The sequence below is a fragment of the Phalaenopsis equestris genome, unplaced genomic scaffold (assembly GCF_001263595.1).
Source record: "Phalaenopsis equestris unplaced genomic scaffold, ASM126359v1 Scaffold000840, whole genome shotgun sequence".
In the NCBI taxonomy this organism is placed as follows: Eukaryota; Viridiplantae; Streptophyta; class Magnoliopsida; order Asparagales; family Orchidaceae; genus Phalaenopsis; species Phalaenopsis equestris.
In genome coordinates, this window is record NW_018165280.1 from 5,910,401 (window position 1) to 5,930,564 (window position 20,164).

Sequence of the window (20,164 nt, forward strand, 5' to 3'; positions counted from 1 at the left end):
ACATTGTACGAGAATCAAATATATACATAGATGAAAGAAGATGACCAGTAAAGACAAAAAAATTTTACTGGAAAACCCAAAAAGGTGAAAAAGCTATGAGACATTACCTAGTTAAAATATTTCACTATGAGTTTGTGATTACATGTATAGCACAGTCTCATATACTGAAAAGGGTTGCACAATATCTCGAGTTATAACATTTGTGCGTGGGAGATCTCGTTTCTCCGCAGCAGAGAGTGGCCATGATAGAGAGTTCATACTAAAGCTTCAATGCATCGTCTTCAGAGTCGGTATAGTGTTTGGGAAGGAATGTTGTTTCATTGGTTGCTTCACGACTCTGTGGCGTTGGTTGTTGCTTCACATGGTGGTTCGTCGTTAAGAGCGGGCAACAACCAATGGTGGTCGGTGTAGTCGGCGAGCGGTGATCAACGATGTTCGACGATTATTGGAGTAGGAGGTGTCTGTTGGATCATTGGTGCATGGTCTTGAACATCAACTCCCTCTTCTGTAGACTCTGGTCTTCTTGTTGCTCAAAATCTAGTTCATCTTTCAAGTGGTGGAATAAAACTCTATTTATAGAGTTCATGTTGTAAAAAAAAAAGAATTCAGACAATTTTGATAGGACGACCCGAAAAGATCCCTTTGATTCGACGACTTTTGATGGACACTTGAGTGTCTTAATGATGTTCGAATTGAGTGATTTTGGGCTCACTAGATTTATCTTAATAAGATGATCGATTTGACTATAAGCTTGCTAGTTTTAGAATTCGTTTTCCTTCCAATTATGCCCAGTAAACACCCAAAAGTGATTTACAGGCTTGATGTGAGCTTTATTTGACTCGGATTGCATCGATTTTTGTATCGATGCATTTGTCTCATCGAGTTGGTTAGCCTGATTGTAAATTTGTTGAAATTTGAATTCTAGATGACTTTTAATTGAAGTTTGAACATTCTTTAGTATAAAATTTGTCACAACATTCGTGTTATGCATTGAAATTCGGATGATTAAAACTTATTGATTGCATCACATATAATTATTATGATTTATTTATGTATGTCAACATCAAATTATTTAAAATTTGATAACAATTCAAAATTGTGAATTATTTTTTGTTATGAATTTTGATATTTATAAGAACTAAAAAATGTAAGAGAATTGAGCTACATTGCATGTAAATGTCTGCCTAATTATGCTCTTCATGTTGGAAATTTGTGTGAGGAGCACGTGACGCATTTGATTTTTTTTTTCTTTATTGATGCTTGTCGTGCTGCAGAAGCTATCCTCCAAATTCTTAGGAACCGGCATGATTTTTCTCAGAAAGCTTGGAGCATTCTTCTTGTCGACACAGAGAGAGGGACGAAGAAGATGGAAGAGACGGTGATGAGCGAGAATGCCGCGATTATAAAGGTTGCGGCCATCTGCGGTTCTCTTCGCCGGGCCTCTTTCAACCGCGGTCTCATTCGCTGTGGTAAATTCATTGTATAATTTCCTCTACTCTGCTTCCATTTCTGATCTTTCTTTATGCTCTGATTGGAGTTCCTCTGTAGCTAATTCTAGTTCGTTTAATCGCTATATAGTTGACATGGAGCTTCTCTGTGACTAACTTATTTTCTTCTCTTGATCTGGTCTATTGGGTTTGGATTTCCTCTGTACCTGATCTGAAGCTATGAAGTTATGCGAAGACGAGATAATCGGGATGCAGATAGAGTTAGCGGACATTGCTTCCCTTCCGCTCATCAACACTGACCTAGAGATCGATGGAGGCTACCCGGCTGCCGTCGATGCGTTCCGCCGCATAATTCTCGACGCCGATAGTATCCTCTTCGCCTCGCCCGAGTACAACTATTCGCTTTCGGGTATTGCTCTCTTCCTTCTCTCTCTTTATCTTTTCATTTCAGTCCTTCAGTTTTTATTAATGAACAAATCTGCAGGAAATTTTGTATCGTAGACGCTGCTTTCTTGATTGCTAAATGATTCATAAAGAAATTTGGATTATATTTGTTTTCTTCTTTAGCAGAATTCAGTTTTGAGCTTATAAAATTCTTGAAATTTCACTGATAACATTTTTCTTCTGGCAAGTAGATCTTGAGTCTCATGTTCAGTGTAAATGTTGGAAATACGGTCTTTTAGTTGAAAAGTGCAGCATGTAGCAATCTTATTTGTTATAAATGTGCTATTTGTTATGATTTTATAATTGCTTTTTTTTCCTTTTGTTATGTGTTTGGGTAGAACTTAGATATTTACAAAAGAATAGCCTCTTTCTTCAAAATATAAAGCAATAATTGTTGATATTTAAAGCGAATGCTAATTGTTTATAGGTATCATTCTTCTTCTTTCTTCTAACAATGGTAATCCGTTTCTATTTAAGAATAGCCTAAAGTGAAAGTTTTACTTGATTCTTTGTCTCTGATGTTAACCTAGCTCTTCATAATATAGGAAACACCAGAAACCAAATTTGAGGCTGTCTTTTCCCTCATAGGTTGTTTGTGCTATGGAATTCCATACAAGTCATTATGATATCTTTTAGATATTTGTCAATAAATCATGTATTATTTCTCTAAATTTTTACTCTTTTAAGTGGAAGTTTTTTTATCCTCTGTAGATAGTAGCTAAGAAATTATTTTTATCACTTTAATTAGCTCTTAATAGATCATTTTTAATCTCTGTCAAAGCTATATTCTTTGCATGGAAGCTAATAGATTTATTGAGCATTTAGGCCTCGTGTGAACATCCTAGCTTCTTAAGACCTAAGGTGCCTTCTTGAGAGAATCTTGGTCTCCAATGTTGTTGGACCATTGGGGAAGTCTAAAACCCTCTTGCGCCCAAAGGACAAGAGTGTAGCCTTGTTCCTCCATTGAATTCTGCAACCAGGAGTTCAGATATGGAAAAAGGTGATGCCATCTTTTCGGGATGTCCATGACTGATGACTGACAAACCAGGAGGTTTGTTATCTGTTATCCGGACAGAGTTGGTGACAGAAACTGTCATCTTCAAAAATTCAATCCATTCTAGCCACGGCATATGTTCTAAAAGCTAGAGAATGAACCATAAATTAGTAATTGGTTCTTAAAGAATGCAGAAAATATAGCAGGTCATTAAAATCCTCAAGCCTAAACTAGTAGAAACAAATAAGGAGCTCAGAGCGCTTCTCACATGTCAGCGGTTTTATGAATAGTTCCATCATAGTCTTAACCATTCCATAGCCATTAAAAACTGCACCATGTGCGAAGTCCTTGTAACTTCTGACTTGAAAATGTGAACCTATAATTTTTTAGTAGCTTCCTCAAAATTGTATTTATGGCTTTTGTTTAATTAGGGGTAATTTTATAATTTATTTTTATTTACTTATATGCCCTAGTCCTCCTCTATAAAAGGGACTTAGGGCTCATGTTATGAGATATGGTGATGTGTGTGAAAATTGTAACCCAAGTCATTTTTCTTTCTCCCATCCGGTGCTAGTGGAATCTCCCAAATGATGCATGATGATACTGTTAGGGAGTTAATCGAGCTGAAATATGTTTCAGATATTAGGAAGAATTTGCTGTCAGTTGGGGTTTTAGAGTCCAATGACTACAAGGTAGTTATTGAGACAGAAGTTTTGACGATATGTCATGGGGTAATGATTTTTTGAAGGGAGTCGTCATCATAATCTTTACTATCTTCAGAATAGTAAAATGACTTAAACGACTGCTATTGTTGATAATTCTTCTGAAGTCACTATATTGTGGCATATGCGGATAGCCTATGCTGAAGAGGCTTCAATTCAGGATTTGGTGAAGAAAGGATTGATCAAAGGAGCAAACACCTACAAGCTAGATTTTTTGTGAAGATTGTGTGTTTGATAAGAAGACAAGTATTTTTTGTGATTGTCATCCATAGTATAAAAGATATTTTAGAGTATGTTCACACAAATTTTTAGTGCCTGACGAAGACATTATTTAATGGGCAAAGATACTGTCTCTTTTATTGATGATTACTCTAGGTATATTTTGGTTTATAACATGAAGCGCAAAAATAAAGTGTTGTAGATTTTCATAACTTGAAAGAAGTGGATTGAGACATACTAGTAAAAAAATTTGGTGTATCAGATCAGACGATGAGTGCTAGTACACTTTACATGCATTCTTACAAGAGTGTCAAAGAGTTGGGATAGAACACAACACTTTTTTTAGAGACAAGATAGCAGAATGGGGTGGCAGAGAGGATGAACAAACTTTAGTGGAGAAAGTTCGGTATATGTTATTCAATTCTGGGTTAGATAGAATCTGTTGGTCCGAGGCCATAAAATATGATTCACTTTGTGAATTGTCTGCCTTCTACAATTATTAGAAATAAGACCCCAAAGGAAATGTGGTCAGGGCTTCCTGCTAGAGATTATGAGCATATGAGAGTATTTGGGTGTCCAGCTTACTATCATGTGCAAAATGATAAATTGGAACATTGAGCAATGAAGACAATCTTCATTGGCTTCAGACGTGGAGTTAAGGGTTTCAACTTGTACAATCAGTCAAAAAGGAAGGTTGTCATTAGCAGGGATGTTACATTCGACGAGACAAGCTTGTTGAAAAATTGAGATTAAAATCAGATGGAGTGTTCTAATGAGACCACATATATGGAGCAAAAGTTGGAGTTTGATGCAACTCCATTTGTTCCACAGAGTTTGTCTACTCCAACTCATATATTTGATTTAGTTGCAGCTTACGAGGTATCTGTTGATAATGTTCAGGAGGAGGCGGAAGAAGATGCTGAGTATGAGATTCTTGTACCGGAACCTATTGCTAGAAGCAGGACCAGGCGCCAGAATGTCCCAAAATTAGTTTGGTTGAGGATCACATTGTATTATATTTTTAGCCATGAAGACAAATATTCCTTATCAATGTAAAGAACCAGTAGAGAGCTCATATTGAGATATTTGGAGAGTGACAATGGAAGAATAGATAGAATCTCTTCAGAAGAATGATACTTGGAGGTTGGTAAAACATCTTTTAGAAGGAAATCCATCGTGTGCAAATAGGTGTATGCAAAGAAGGAAAGATCTCATTGAGTTGATGTGTGTTACAATGCAAGATTGGTGGCAAAAGGCATTGCGCAATGAGAATGGATTGATTTTGACGAGGTGTTCACCCCAGTGGTCAAACATCCCTCAATTCTTTTTATCTTAGCGCTTGTAGTATCGTACAGTCTGATCTTGGAAAAACGCGATATGAAGATTGCATTTCGACATGGGGAATTACAAGAGGAGATCTCTATGTGGCAGTCGTCTGGATATGGAGTATCTAAAGACTTGGTTTGCAAATGGACAAGTCTTTGTATGGGTTGAAGCAGTCACCACAACAATGATATAAAATATTTGATCAATTCATGAGGGGAAATGAGTATACAAGAAACCAATATAATCATTATGCATATTTCAAGAAATTGGTTAACAGTGAGTTCATTTACTTGTGTTTATATGTTGATTGAATCTGCTAGTCAGATTGATGTTGATAGGATGAAGAATCAACTGTTCAAACATTTTGAAACGGAGTTGGGTGAAACTCACAAAATTCTTGGCATGGAGATTCTCAGAGACCAGACAACTAGAAAGGTGGAGCTTATGTTCGGAATGTGCTAAAGAAATTTGGGGTTGATGAGTTGAACAAGGTGGTGAGTCTACCTATTGTATCTCATTTTCAGTTGAGTTCAGATCAGTGTCCTAAATATGATCAGGAACGGAAAGATACGCAATCGGCTCTTTATGCTAATGCAGTGGGCAGTCTGATGTATGTCATGATTTGTAAACATGGACAGACTGTAAAAAATATTATGATGTATCCGAAGGGTATAGTTGATGTCAGCTTGGTTTTTGAAATACAATTATCTATTGCAAATTTGAGTTTAGGCTACACTGATTCAAACTATACAAGTGATATTGATAGACAGAGATTTGCAACTGATTATTTATTCACATTGGTTAGAGATCCAGTCAGTTGAAGGTCAGTTTGTCAGTCTACTGTTGCGCTGTCTACTACGGAGGCTAAGTATATGACAATCAAAGAGGCGATGAAAGAAGTGATATGGATGCAGGGCTTATTGGATGACTTGAGAGTTGATCAAGAGTCTTCGACAGTAATCTGTGACAGCCAGAGTGTTATATTATTGGTCACAAATCCAATTCATCGTGATTGTACCAAGTACATTGATGTGAGGTGCCACTTTGTTCGGCACTTAATTGAAGAAGGCAAGGTTATGTTGAAGAAGATAGATATGAAGGAGAATCCAGTGAACATGCTCACCAAGGTACTGCCAATTCAAAAATTCGCTTACTGCAGGAGTTTGGTGAACACCGAGCTCAAGACTAATTGCCCAGTCTGGCATTTTGAAAAGCTACGCGAGGCATGATCTCTTTGCGAGGGGGGTATGTAGGCAACTGTCTTGGTGTAGCTGATTTAGAGTTTGGAGCTTATTTGGTCATCTCTCACTTATCTGGATGTAAGAGATAAGGTAAAGATTATTGTATTTATGACTTTTGTTTAATTAGGGATAATTTTATCTTTTGACTTTATTTACTTGTATACCCTTGTCTCCTCTATAAGAGGGACTTAGGGGCTCATGTAGTGAGATATGGCGAGGTGTGTGGATATTGTAAACCAAGCTGTTTTCTTTTACTCATCCGGTGCTAGTGGAATCTCTCTTCCCGTGGACGTAGATGAATCAATTAAACGTTCAACCACGTAAATCTTTTTGTTTGATTGGTGCTGTGTAAATTTTTATGTTTTTGCATTGTTTTCATATAACACTATCCACATTGAAAAGATACTCGGAAGCAATCCATGTTTTCATGATTCTTGGGCAAGCATGTTTTTGAACTATTTACCCTCAACTGTTGTTTTTTTTTTTTTAATTTAGTTTCATCAACCGACTCCCATTGCTATATTTTAAATTGGAAGGTCAACATACATACCACTAAATTCCTTTGTATTTACATATCTAACACTTAAATTTTAATTTTTACATAAAGTCTTACCTATGCATAACAAGTTATATTTAACTTTTTAGAAGTTAAAATAGTGAGTATTTTTTATGTAATATGTATGAGATTCAGTTCGTATAAATGTAAAAAAGTAAAGTTTCGGTGTTAGATATGCATGCATGAGAATGTGCGGTATGTATGTAAATGCCGTGCTCGTAGTTTTATCATTCTTTTGGCATGCTACCAATTCAAAGGTTGCAGATTTTGTCGACATTGCTGCGTGCATGAGATCACATTATTTCAAGGTTTGGGGAGGGTTGATATATGTAGCCTTGCCTTTCTTTTACAAAGGCTGGTTTCATGTGTTTTGCAAATGTTACGTATTAACCACATTGCTCATAGTTGTATTGCTATAAAGTATATAGCTTTCTTAAATTATGTGGATTATGCAAATGAAACAATTGCTTGCGCTGTTGACAACTTGGCCTATTTAAATCTATTATGAATGTAGACAAAGTATTAGTTGATTGTGAGGCCATTAGTGACATTTCCTTGTCAATCATTTTGAACTTTTTCTCATTTATATTATCTTGATCTATCCTCTTACCATTGAAGGTCTATATAAGCCAACTCAGATTGCCTCAGTAACCTCATATTGTGCATTAAATTTCAAAAACTTTTACATACATACCGCACGGCTCTTATGTATTTACATATTTAACACCCAAATTTTGATTTTTTACATTTATAACACATAGGTGCCATAAATCAAAATGTGTATTTTACTTTTTAAAAGATGATAAAGGAGGTGTTTTTTTATGTGATGTTAAAGATTCGAGTGGCATGCATGTAAATATGAATCTGTCAAGTGTCAGATATGTAAATACATAAGAATTGTGTGTTATGTATGTAAATGCCCCGAACTTTAATAAACATTAGTTTTCATCCTTTCAGATAAGAACTCCAAGCAATGTTCCATCAAAGCAATTACTGTAAACAAATTTACCACAAAATGAAATTAGCATTCTTAAGATAAAGACATTTTAGGCATCATTTTTACCGCTTGATCAAGAGTTTCTGAATTATGGTGGATGCCTGAGTTCCATTTTATGAGTATCATTTTAACCATAAACCATGCAATCCAATAAGCTACATTTAATCCGATGTAATATTCTCATTAATTGTTTTTAATTTTATTTTTTTTTTTTCATTTCAGCCCCCTTGAAAAACGCAATTGACTGGGCCTCTCGACCTCCAAATGTGATGGCTGGAAAAACTGCCGCAGTTGTAAGTGCTGCCGGAGGTTCCGCCGGACAACGGTCGCAGTATCATCTGCGCCAAGCAGGAGTTTTTCTGGATCTGCGCTTCATCAACAAGCCTGAATTGTTCATTTTAGGTCGTAAGCCTCCCAATAAATTTGATGGTGATGGGAATTTGATCGACTCTGAGATTAAAACAAGGCTGAAGGAAGTGCTTTTGTCACTGCAATCCTTCACCCGTCGACATAAAAATGGTATGCAGAAGATTAATGAATTGTGATAGGGATTGAAAAATTATGCAGATATTTTGGAACAGGAAATTGTTTGAAATCCGGTTTAATTAAATGTACTTCAATACAAGCATGTTTTAAATATGTTTGCAATACAGAGGACGGGCAGCTAGTGTTATGGATATATTTATAAAAGTACCCACAACTCATACAACATATCTGTAAGTGACATATCTTCCTGCAGTTTCGCTGGGTCTGATGATCTTCACAACTTGACTGCGCTTCAGTCCGTAATATCTTGCAATTGGATCTATGACTTGAATTCTTGGGAGCTGCTTGCCAGCAAAATCATAGGAAATGTGTTTAATAAATACAGTTAGGAATAAGCAGCAGATGAAGTATCACATAAGAAATATAGCACCCTTTTCATGCATAGGAAAGGTGGCAGGATTGTAAATATTGAAGTTTTAGGTGTTAGGTATGTAAATACGTAAGAATTGTGTGGTATGTAAATCTTCCATATATTTATTTTAATCAAAATCAATTCTTAAATTTAATGAAATATTCTTTAGGAAAAAAAAAAAGCTAATAAATTCAAAGTTCAAGGGTGAAAATGTTTAAGAGATTTGGGAATTTTTTGGCTTGCTACATTTTTTAATATTATTTTAAAAACTAAAAAGATGTTTGAAGAGTGGAGTAAAAGTATTTTGGTACTCGTTCTTAAGAATAAAGGAGATGCACAAGAGTGAGGAAATTAAGAGGAATTAAGTTAATGTGTCATATTAAAATTATGGGAGTAAGTAAATGAACATATTTTAAAACATGATATAAAAATTTCTCACAATCAGTTTGGAACTATCTCAAGAAAATCTACCGTGAAAGCTATACATTTATTAAGAGATTTGATGGAGAAGTGTAGATAGAGTATCATCTACATATGATTTTTATTTATTTAGAAAAAACTTAAGAAAATGTTCCAAAAGAAATTCTTTGGAGAGTTCTAGAATGAAATGTGTTGATATGACTTATATTCAAGTTATTAAAGATATATATATATATATATATATATATATTAGAGGTCTTACTTGTGTTCGGACAGAAGAATGATTGACCAAGTATTTTCCTATTTTAGTTAAGACTATATCAGGGATCAGCTTTAAATCCATATCTTTTGCTTTAGTTATGGATGCTTTTATTGAAAATTTACAAAAGGATGTACCTTGGTGTATGTTTTTTTGCCGATGGAGGTTTACGTAAGAGTTTAAAGGCCTTCATTTGAGTCGATTTAAAATAAACAGAATGTAGTTTGAGTAGTACTACATCTAATGGCAGAGCTGTAATAAAGGGTGATCAAATCATTAAAAGAAGTGAACGTTTTAGATATCTCGGGTCTATTGTTCAAAGTGACGGTAATACAGTTGGGGATGTTATTAGTAGAATTCAAGTTGGATGGTTGAAGTGGAAGAATGTATCGGGCCTATTGTTTGATAGAAACATACCATTTAGAGTTGAAGAAAAAATTTATAAGATGGTTGTGAGACTTTCAATGCATTATGCCACAGAATGTGGGACTATAAAAGAAAAGCATAAAAATGAATGTTGTTGAGATGAGAATACTTAGCTGGATAAGTGGCTTTACACTTGAGAGACAAAATGTGAAACAAATATATCTGAAATATATCTGTGAAAGGGTTAGTGTAGCTTCAGTGGTAGACAATATTAGGGAGAGTCTCCTTAGATGGTTTGTTCACATTAAACGTCGACCATCTGATGATTCAGTTAGGAGAATAGAGGTTTTTTTTAGATTCAAATTATTTTAAGAAAGGTAAAGGTAGATCTGGGCATGTTGTATAAAAATGATCTTAATTTATTAGAATTAAATGAAAACATGACACTTAATAGAACACAATGGAGAAAAAATATTCATGTAGCTCACCCCACTTAGGGGGATAAAGGCCTGTTGTTATTGTTGTATAAATTAATGGTTTAACCTTGTGCCATTTAAAACTCGCCTTTAGGCCTATCAGAAGTGAGAAATGATGAGAACCTTGATATTTATTCATAATATTTAGAGTATGCTTCAATTGCTTTAGTGGAGACACCTCCATTTTCATTATTTGCTTAGAAGTATTGACGGATGATGAAGATGTTATGGTTTTTTTTTATGATGTGCCCTTGGATGATAAATAATTTGTGGAGGATGAAAATGAAGTTTTATTGTCACAATTAAAAGAGGAAAATCTAAATAGTGACATTTTTTTTATGGGTGAAGAATAAAAACAAAAAAAATCAACAAAAATGTAAAATAAAATATTAGTGTGTAATATAAATTATAAAAAAACTGATATCATCATTGTTTTAAATAATAATCTTATTTGATTTTATTGATCAGAGAATAAAAAGAATTGGATTAAAAATGATAAAGAAGATTGGAAGGATTGTTAATATAATTAAGGATGAGGAAGGCAAGAAACTACACAGCTATGACGTTAATTCTAATGAAAACTCTCTGAGTAACAGAAATGAGAGGGACTTTTGAAGCGAGAATCCTATGTCATAACTAGGTTATGTTGGTAAATATTTACTTGTTTATGTTAAGAGTTGCAATTTATATTTACTTGTTTATCTTAAGACTTTTTATTATCACGTACTTGTATAAACTTTTATGATTTTATTTTAACACTTGAAATCATTATCGAATGCCTTATGGAAAGAAAATCGAGCTCAAATTTTTATAATGTTACTCATCATTAAGTCCTCCTAACTAGCAATTTTAGGGCATATTTACTTGTTTTCTTTAGACTTGCTGTTTATATTTACTTGATTATCTTAAGGCATCTTATTTTCGAGTACTTGTATGAATTTTTATGATTTTATTTTAACAATTTTAATTACTCATTAAATGCCTTATTAAAACAAAATTGTGCTCCAATTTTTATATTACTTATCACTAAATACTAAGAAGACTTAATCTTAAATGCTTATTTGTGTATCTTAATTTAATGAGTTAATTTGAGGCTCACATCTCCAAAAACCATGAAGCTATTTCCACAAAATAGAAAGAATAAATGTCGCACAAGATAATTGCAAAATTTGGGTTTTTCCATATGTATTATGATTTCAAATAACTTGATAGATTCACATTTTCTATCTTCTTGTAAAATACAAAAAAAACAATAATTTTTTAATGGGAAATTTAAATATACATACTGCACAATTTTTATGTATTTATGTATCTAACACCTTAAGTTTCATATTTATATTTATAACACCTTGATATCATAAACTTAGACATGAAACATGGTTTTCACTATTATAAAATTAGTGTTAATGATATTTCCATATGATGTTAAAAATTTCAGTCTAATGGGTATAAATATGAAAACTTAGGTGTTAGAACTGTTAATATACAAAAATTGTGTGGCATGTTTGTAAATGCCCCTTTTTTAATTGAGAATGAGAATATAGAGGATAAAGGTGAGTGTATGAATTTTAAAAAAAGATGTGATAAGAAAATATAATAAAATGGTACATTGAATGTGTGTAAAAACTAACAAGGATTGAGGATAAAGATGAGAGTACGAGTTTTAAAGTTAGAAGTGGTAAGGAAAATAAAATAAAATGGTACATTGAATGCGTGCAAAACGAAGACGAATACATTGAAAAATCATTATTTTAGAAGGGCAAGGGAAGAAATCCATTGAATGTAAAATAAAATAAGATCTAATAAACTTATATGGTTGGTGCATATATAATGAAAGGTAAAGGATGTACCAAAAGAATAGGCATATAAAATTATGATCAAATGATTAACAACAACAACAACAACAAAGCCTTAATCCCATTACGTGAGTTCGTATTAAACAGGTTTGTATTAAACCATCATAAAATGTAAGTTTACTAATGTTTCAAAAATTAATAGAAAGTTTCTCAATTGACAATTTAGTAAGATCGGCAATGAAAAAATTATCTTCATAAAGGGTGTTGAGAATCTCTACCTCCTTTACCCATCCATCCATCCAACATTCCCCTTTTCCATTCAGATTAACCCAGTTATTGAACCAGGCATGTCAAACATTCATAAAGCAATATTCCAGTACTGCTATGACTCAAATATATGGCAAGAAACTATTGTGTTTGACCTTGTCAAAAATAAGATTTTGGTAACTCTACGGAAAGCACAATTGAGAAAATATGCCAACGGATGACAAGTTTTTCATTAAGAATGCAAAAATTTTAAAGCTGTCCTTGAAAAAAAACAGCTTCAAGTCAACTGCAAAATCTTTGAAATGATGATAGAATTTATTTCCTTTAAATTACCATAATTTAGAGACCATGCAATGGTCACTCATTTGAAAAGGGTCGAGATAAAGCCCATGTGCATGCATGCAGAAACATACCTGAGTTTCTTTCAATGTATAACGCTCCAACAAAGTTTTCTTTTCCTCACTTGTAAGCACCTGATGCTCTGGCACAAGAACATGGTCTTTAATGTTCACCAGCAGCTCAGCCTCCTATCATTTTTTTTTTTTATTGTCATTAAGAAATAAACCATAATCAGATTGAAAATCGAAAGAACAAAAGTATATCTAACATAAGGTGGAACTGAAATATTTGACAGATTTCCCAAGACAAATCTGATAATCATTAAGGTGACATTATGTTGGAGGCCAGCTAATCCCAATTTACCTGAAAAACTTCCAAATGAAATTTTGGAACAAGTTCTAAAAGATATGATCTTGCAAATGGAGTCAAATTCTGCTGAACTACTAATATTGCTCGGGGAACATTATCTGTCTTCATCAACTCAACATATTTCTTTATGTGTTTCATACCAACCTTCTCATCCGTCGGGAAGAAGACATAAATCTGGTTCAACATAGAATATCAAAAATAAGAATGCAAGCAGTTGCCAAGATTCATGGCTAAATAAAAACTAAAAAACAAAATCATAAAGATTTTACATATATAAAAAAGATCATAGCACTTTATGAAACAAGCTTACACAAACAACCAAAAGAAGGATGTAAATTATATATGAAATTCCCTGAAAATTTAGAAGATTCTATTACACCAAAGCTGGAATGACCTACACATAAAAAAAAAACATGAAAAGCAACCAATTTTTGCAAGCATCACAGCAGTATTGAAAAATTTGTAGTGAGCACAACATGATGCGGTGTCCAAGGGATATTAGACAAACCCACGGCGATCAATAAAGCTCCTTACTGTCAGACAGTCCTCAGCTTGAAAATAGCTTCAGAATAAAGAATGTGAGAATACAAGCGAATATCAAAGGACCAACAAAAAAAAAAAAGAAACAATAAAGATCTGATGATATATATCCGGCATGCTGTCACATAGCCAGTGGAAGAAGTACAATAGCTAATTCCCTAAGCAGAACACAAAACAGCAAACTCTTAGAACAGTCACCGCAACTATAATTTTCTATCGTTAGAATTTTAAATGAGAAGATATCAGATTTAATCTGGCCACCATTACAGTTAGCCGTATCCCAACTTATTTAGGATCAGCTTATTGAATAGTAATTTTAATATTAATGAGCCTATTCTTTGAAAATAGATTCAAACAACTTATATCAATATTATATTAAGGCTATCATTTTTTCTTCCTAATTTTTCAACAATAATTTTATCTACCAGTCAAATGGGCAGATTTTTAACCCTTCTATATGCCAAATCTGCTACAGTACATATTCAATAACCTCATATAAATGTCACTTTAACTGTTAATCTAATACAATCAGTCATTAATTTATCATTTTTAAATTGATTCAAAATATGAATAATTATAAATAGAGTTTCTAAGAAATTCAATGATCAGCTATTTAAGTGTACTTGGACTTCGGCAGTTAAATGAAAGTAAAGCTTTAATTATTAGCCATCCTGCAATTTAAAAGAAAAAATCAAGAACAGATTTGAGAATGAAAAGAGAGGAAATTAAGAAACAGCATTTGTCTGAAGCTTCAAGAACATGGGCATCACATTAGCGGCGATTTTATTATATACCAAATAGCACAACACAGCATTATCAATGAATCCTTAGCGTATACATCACAAATCTATTGGATTAAAGTTTTTGACCTATTGCTTTGGACAAAACCGGCAGCAACGCTAGAGCATGAAAATATGGTATAAATATTGGAAATACTTCATGGGCAGTGATCCTTTAAAAGAACTTCTTATCGAGGAAGTGCATATAAATAAATCTAGTGAGAGAAAAATGAAGAAGAGATGAGTAAAACTGAGAGAAATTAGGCAAACAAGAGTCAAAGGCATTCATACGTGCATCTTGAGGCTTTGTTCATCCATGAGAAGTTGGTGATGTATCATACACACACTAAAATCAAATTTAATACTTTTATGACATCATTTATGCATGAATTTTAATTTAAACATTATCTTGAGTGTCATAATACTATCAAAGTTATTTGGATTTTTCTCATTTATTAAATTTTCTCTAATTTTTATAATTTCAACAATAATAATGAAAATGTAAAATAAGCTAAAAAAAATCTAAAAATGATAGTAAGTTTCTATTTCATATTCATGATCATATGTCTAAAATTTCATAAGCATTTGACATGTGTGATTCATGTTATATAATTTTTATTATATAACAATTATTATTTTAATAATAAAAATTGCATATCCTTGACAAATTTAATTAATTAGGAGTTAATAAAGTTTTGTCAAATTTAATGGCAAAATATTAAAAAATTGTAAAACAATTCTGGAACTTTTTTTATTTATCTAACATTTATCATAATTTCCATCCCTTCAGTGAAAAATTTTAAAGTATTAAATAATTCCCAGTAATATCTATATATTTAGAATTGTTTTTAATATGAGATATTTGAAAGCTTAACTAACTTAGCTTGATTGTGGGTAGACTAATTTCTTAAATCTCCACAAGTTACATTTATTTTTCATGATCATAACTTAATAATAAAAATAGTTTTGAATTTTAATTAATACAATAAAGTAAAACAAAATCCGGTGTGCCTACACTGGGTTAAAAAAATATATGCTACCACACAGCCTCTACAAGAATGACAAAATGATTGTAGAAGAGGCATAAAGGTACTAACATACATCACAGAGGAGAATCAAACAAATTGATTAATACTATAAAGTTATGGGAGAGGTTAAAGGAAGATAGGATTATATAAATCCATTTATATGAAAAAAAAACAATTTAATTAGAAGAACATCCACTATAAAAGGATTTTTGTGGAAAAGAAATTAATGAAATAGTAGGAGGAACAAAGTATTTATTTTCATATTATGCCTATTGATCTTCATAATCCATATTGTCAAATAATGAAATAATTGATTTGACGCACTGTAAAAATAATTAGGAGGTATGTTTCAAAGTTGGTCAAATTATTAAAGATATGTCTGATAGAACACTTATTGCATTAAATGTTCTAGAGAGATCAAATAGTTCCAAATCACCATAGAATTACATCAAGCATCAATATTAAGTGTGCATCTTTTGTATTGGTTATGAAGATACTAAAACTGAATTCAAGTGAACGGCACTAATGTATACCATTCATGTTAGGCATAGTTCTAATAAGTGAGTAAGAATATCAAAGTTTCAAAAATCAAACTAGACCAGTCGGCTCAATCGGTTCAACCATGCACCAGTCATTTGAAACATTCGAACTGGCCAGAAAAAGGGAAGAACAGGTAATACAGATAGGAAATATGCAAAAGATTCCCAAAAATAAGCTAAATACCAGAAACAACACCTAACAAGATGACTGAAGAATGCTTATTTAAAAAGTAGACTAAATTAGAATCTGTGTTTTCAAAGTAAAAAAGTGCATTGCAATGCACAAGAGTTCTTTTTGCTTCAAATCACAAAATGCAATGAGAAGAAATGATTATATTAGCTAGAGAACTCATGACTGTATATTATGCCTATCATGTGTTGAGTGTGTATCATCTGAGAAATTGTTATTCAAATTTAAATAAAATCCAGTAATAATTTTTAACAATATAATAAAACACTCTAAAACAATTATAAAAAATGTAGAATTTAAAAGAGATTGCCACACGTCAATAAAAAAAGAGCTCCATGCATTGCAAATTATAAAATATTTTATAGGAAAACAATACAATTTAAATGTGCAATGTTGAAAGAATAACTTTCTTTTAAAATCTAGATAGTCTCACTCACTATTTTTTTAAATGATGTTAAGGAGCACATTTTATTCTACTTAATAAATGTTTAACGAGGGAGAATACTAAACAAATAGTGCTTAAATCATTCCATTTGTCTTATAAAATCATAACAATTCATATCTAGTGCACAAATTAGTTTGTTGTAGTAAGTCGAGGGAGAAGATTGAGTGATAAATGCAAAGCTAATTGTCGCATGTCAAGAGGGAGAAGGCCAACAGCCAAGATATGATGCAAATTGAAAGTCGAGCCAAATGCTAGCTCAAAGCATGGGCCAAGAGTTTATTCTATATTGTAGTTTGAGCCAAGATGCAATGTTGCTGCAAGTCGAGCACAAAGATAAAGTGCACTGTTGTAGCAAGTCAGGCACTTCCACAATGTTAGTTCATTGCAACCGCAAGTCCAAGATTCTCCTTCCTTTTATTATATTTAATAAACTGGCAACTCAACCACTAAATTAGGCCAAAAACTATGGCAAAATAACGTCTTCTCGAAAGTGCTTTGGTGCTCAACAGCACGCAGCGCCCGCTTAATCAACTCACTTTAAAGCATAATTTTATCAACATCGATTATAATTGGGATAATGCAAACGACAATGACAATAATGATGATAAGATTTAGAAAACCAACAGCATAATAATTAGGATAAGACTAATGATAACAACAATGATGATGATATTGAATAAATGCTACTCCCATAATATATATTCTACAATCATTTCTCACATAATCCTTCTATATTATACCTCACATTCATCTATAAATACTATTTTTTGTTATACTTATCTTTGCTCTTAGTAACTTCTTTATTGCCATAAACTTGAACCTTGCATAACATGTTAAATGACAGTTTAAGTTAACTTATTTTAATATTTTCATGATTTATGATATTATATATTAACAAACGATTCTATATTTTAACCACTTAATTTTAAATGTCAATTCAAAATAAGTTATATTTCAAAGTTAAAATATAACGAGGTATGTTTCAAAGTTAGTTTTCCATAGCAGAAAATATTAAAATAAGTTAAGTTAAACAATAACCTGGTTAAAATAAACCTTTTCAATAACTTTTTCTTTCTTTCATTAAAAAAAAATAATAAAATGAGCTAAACAGATTAAAAACTCCCCTTTAGTTATTAACAGCATTTTGAATTGAATATAAACCAACCAAGATTTTTTATATCCTGTTTTCTCAAGGTTTCACAAATTCGTGTGTTTGTAACGTGTTGTCCATAGCAGTTTTCTGTGCAATACACTCTCTTCATAGTTCATAATGCCAAAAAATAAGAAACACAATTTTCAACAAGCGCACATTAAGCACAAAGCTTAAGGCTGTTTGCTAAAGCATAAAATAACCACAGAAACTCAGTATGAGTCACCTATATATAACATATCGTATTTGGTTATTTGTATCCACGATGAAAGGGAACAGTCAAAGCATGGTCAATGTATGAGGATTCCTACCTACAACGTAGGGTTGATGCACGCAGAGCCATACCTTTGAAATCAAGAAGGCTATAGTGACCTTCAGAGCACAATGAATGCAATCTAAACAATGATATCACTGAATAACACCACTAAATCCATTCAATGAAGGTAAGCGTGCAGAAATTTTATCACCAAGAAATCTGAAATCACAAGGGACCGACTAAATTCTTCCACACAAGATTTGTAAACAAGCATGTTCTCCCGAGCAGTTTAGAATTGATTTACCAAAAAAATTAAACATTAGTTCTCAAGTAATTGAGAGACCAGAGGAAACTTAAACCCTAAAAACATACAAAAATAGGGCAAAAAATAGATAGTTAAATAAATTTAAAACCAAATAACAGATCAAAAACCTGATCAGAGGGGTCGCTCTTTTTGGCCTTGTTGATTGTGAGGTTCTCCCTCATAATGGGTTGCCCAAACTTGTCAATGAACTCCATCTTGGTCATCTTGACTTCAAAGTCCACCACCAGATAACCTCGATCCCTCAGCATCTCCATTACTGTTCGCCGTACACGATATAACCTGCTCGTCTGCTCGTCCTCCATCGGCGAAACAGCGCGGCTGGTCTCCGCTTCTCCGCTTCCGCGCTGAAGGGGTTGCAAGGTCTGGGCAACGAAAAAATATTAGATAAGTACTAACCACTTAGATTAACTTACAAGTAAAGTGCTTAGCCAATTAAATCAAGCCTCACGCCACGATACCTTGCACAACAGAGAAAAAAAATGCCCATTAATACGGAGAATATTCCCCTCTATATTATTCATGTGTTATTGCGTGTTATTCATGTGTTATTGCGTGTTATCAATGTGTTATTGTGTGTTATTGATGTGTTATTGCGTTATTATAACACCAAAAATATTCTCATGACACAATAACACATGAATAACACACAATAACACATGAATAACACAAAATAACACCTGAATAACATGGAGAATATTTCCGACAGAAAAAAGCGGCTCAGTAACACAGAGAAATATTCTTCCCCGTGTTATTCATGTGTTATTGTGTGTTATTTATGTGTTATTGATGTGTTATTGTGTTATTATAACACCAGGAATATTCCCATGACACAATAACACATGAATAACACACAATAACACATGAATAATATGGGGGGAAATATCTCCGTGTTACTGCGCCGTTTTTTTTTTCTCTGTCGCGCGTAGTGTCGTGGTGTGATTTCATTGGCTACGCACGTTACTTTACGTGCGTAGTACTGATGTAATATTTTTTCATGCAGGCGAGGGTTTCGACTAGGGGAGATGGCTAGATTGTTTGAGCAAGGTTGTGAAAGGTTCGATGAATCCGAGTGGGCAGTACTAAATCATAAATTATTTAAAAGTGATAAAAATATTACAATTTAAAAAAAAATTATGAGATATAAAATAAATATCTCAATGTTTGAATAATTAACATAATAATAATTTTATTCTAAAAATTAATAACAATTAATTTAAAAATTTTAAATATGAAATATCGCACCATATTAAATTTAAAAAATTTTAGGGGCATTTACATACATACCCACCTATATCTAATGTATTTACATTTCCAACACCTATTCTTTATTTTTTACATTTATACCTCCCAAATCTTTCATATCACATCAAAAGTGCCACTTTTTAATTTATTAATTTTAAAAAAATAAAAACATAAAATTTTAAAACCGACGTTCAACAGGCCGGTTTTTTCTGGTTCAATCTGATCTGATACAGGGGCCGATATTAAGCTAGCCTGAACCAAAGTACTGGCGGGTTCACTTTCGAACCTGCTAGTTCGGTCTTATTTTCTAAACCATGAGTTTGAGGCGTTAGTTTAATTTTATTTAATTAATTTTATTAGTTAAAATAATTAATAAGTAAAAATTAATTATAAATAAATATTTAATAATTATAAAAAATAAAATACATATTTAATTTTTATTTAATTTATAAAACTATAAATAATTATTAATTAATATAATTCATAAAAACTGAGCAATTAGTAATTTATAAATATTATTGTATCACTGGATT

General features: G+C 32.6%; 2 protein-coding genes across 3 annotated transcripts; one reads left to right on the top strand and one right to left on the bottom strand.

Annotated features, from left to right (window-relative positions):
• The first annotated feature begins 1,267 nt into the window (after window positions 1-1,267).
• LOC110031706 (NADPH:quinone oxidoreductase-like) lies at window positions 1,268-8,510 on the top strand. 2 transcript variants are annotated; one of them, XM_020735049.1, is made up of 3 exons: window positions 1,268-1,469; window positions 1,666-1,857; window positions 8,170-8,510. In XM_020735049.1, the coding sequence occupies exons 1-3, from the start codon at window positions 1,367-1,369 to the stop codon at window positions 8,490-8,492; spliced, it is 618 nt and encodes a 205-aa protein (XP_020590708.1). In that variant the 5' UTR covers window positions 1,268-1,366; the 3' UTR covers window positions 8,493-8,510. The 2 variants fall into 2 exon arrangements, with proteins under 2 accessions (XP_020590708.1, XP_020590709.1); XM_020735050.1 differs by having other exon boundaries at window positions 1,406-1,480.
• Window positions 8,511-8,520: 10 nt separating this feature from the next.
• Window positions 8,521-18,772, bottom strand: LOC110031707 (DNA-directed RNA polymerases II and IV subunit 5A). Its single transcript, XM_020735051.1, has 4 exons — window positions 18,497-18,772; window positions 13,132-13,311; window positions 12,843-12,956; window positions 8,521-8,774 (listed from the first exon to the last, which is right to left on the bottom strand). Exons 1-4 carry the CDS (start codon window positions 18,689-18,691, stop codon window positions 8,649-8,651), a joined length of 615 nt encoding a protein of 204 aa, XP_020590710.1. The 5' UTR covers window positions 18,692-18,772; the 3' UTR covers window positions 8,521-8,648.
• Between the last annotated feature and the right edge of the window lie 1,392 nt (window positions 18,773-20,164).

What these genes read in the sequence shown, in the direction of transcription:
- LOC110031707 (XM_020735051.1), bottom strand. Translation starts at nt 18,691, where the DNA reads ATGGAGGACGAGCAGACGAGCAGGTTATATCGTGTACGGCGAACAGTA. An exon ending in TTCATTTGGAAGTTTTTCAG is followed by an intron (nt 12,957 to 13,131) that starts GTAAATTGGGAT and finishes AAAAAATGATAG; the next exon opens with GAGGCTGAGCTGCTGGTGAA. An exon ending in ATACATTGAAAGAAACTCAG is followed by an intron (nt 8,775 to 12,842) that starts GTATGTTTCTGC and finishes GCTGGCAAGCAG; the next exon opens with CTCCCAAGAATTCAAGTCAT.
- LOC110031706 (XM_020735049.1), top strand. Translation starts at nt 1,367, where the DNA reads ATGGAAGAGACGGTGATGAGCGAGAATGCCGCGATTATAAAGGTTGCG. An exon ending in CCGCGGTCTCATTCGCTGTG is followed by an intron (nt 1,470 to 1,665) that starts GTAAATTCATTG and finishes CCTGATCTGAAG; the next exon opens with CTATGAAGTTATGCGAAGAC. An exon ending in GTACAACTATTCGCTTTCGG is followed by an intron (nt 1,858 to 8,169) that starts GTATTGCTCTCT and finishes TTTTCATTTCAG; the next exon opens with CCCCCTTGAAAAACGCAATT.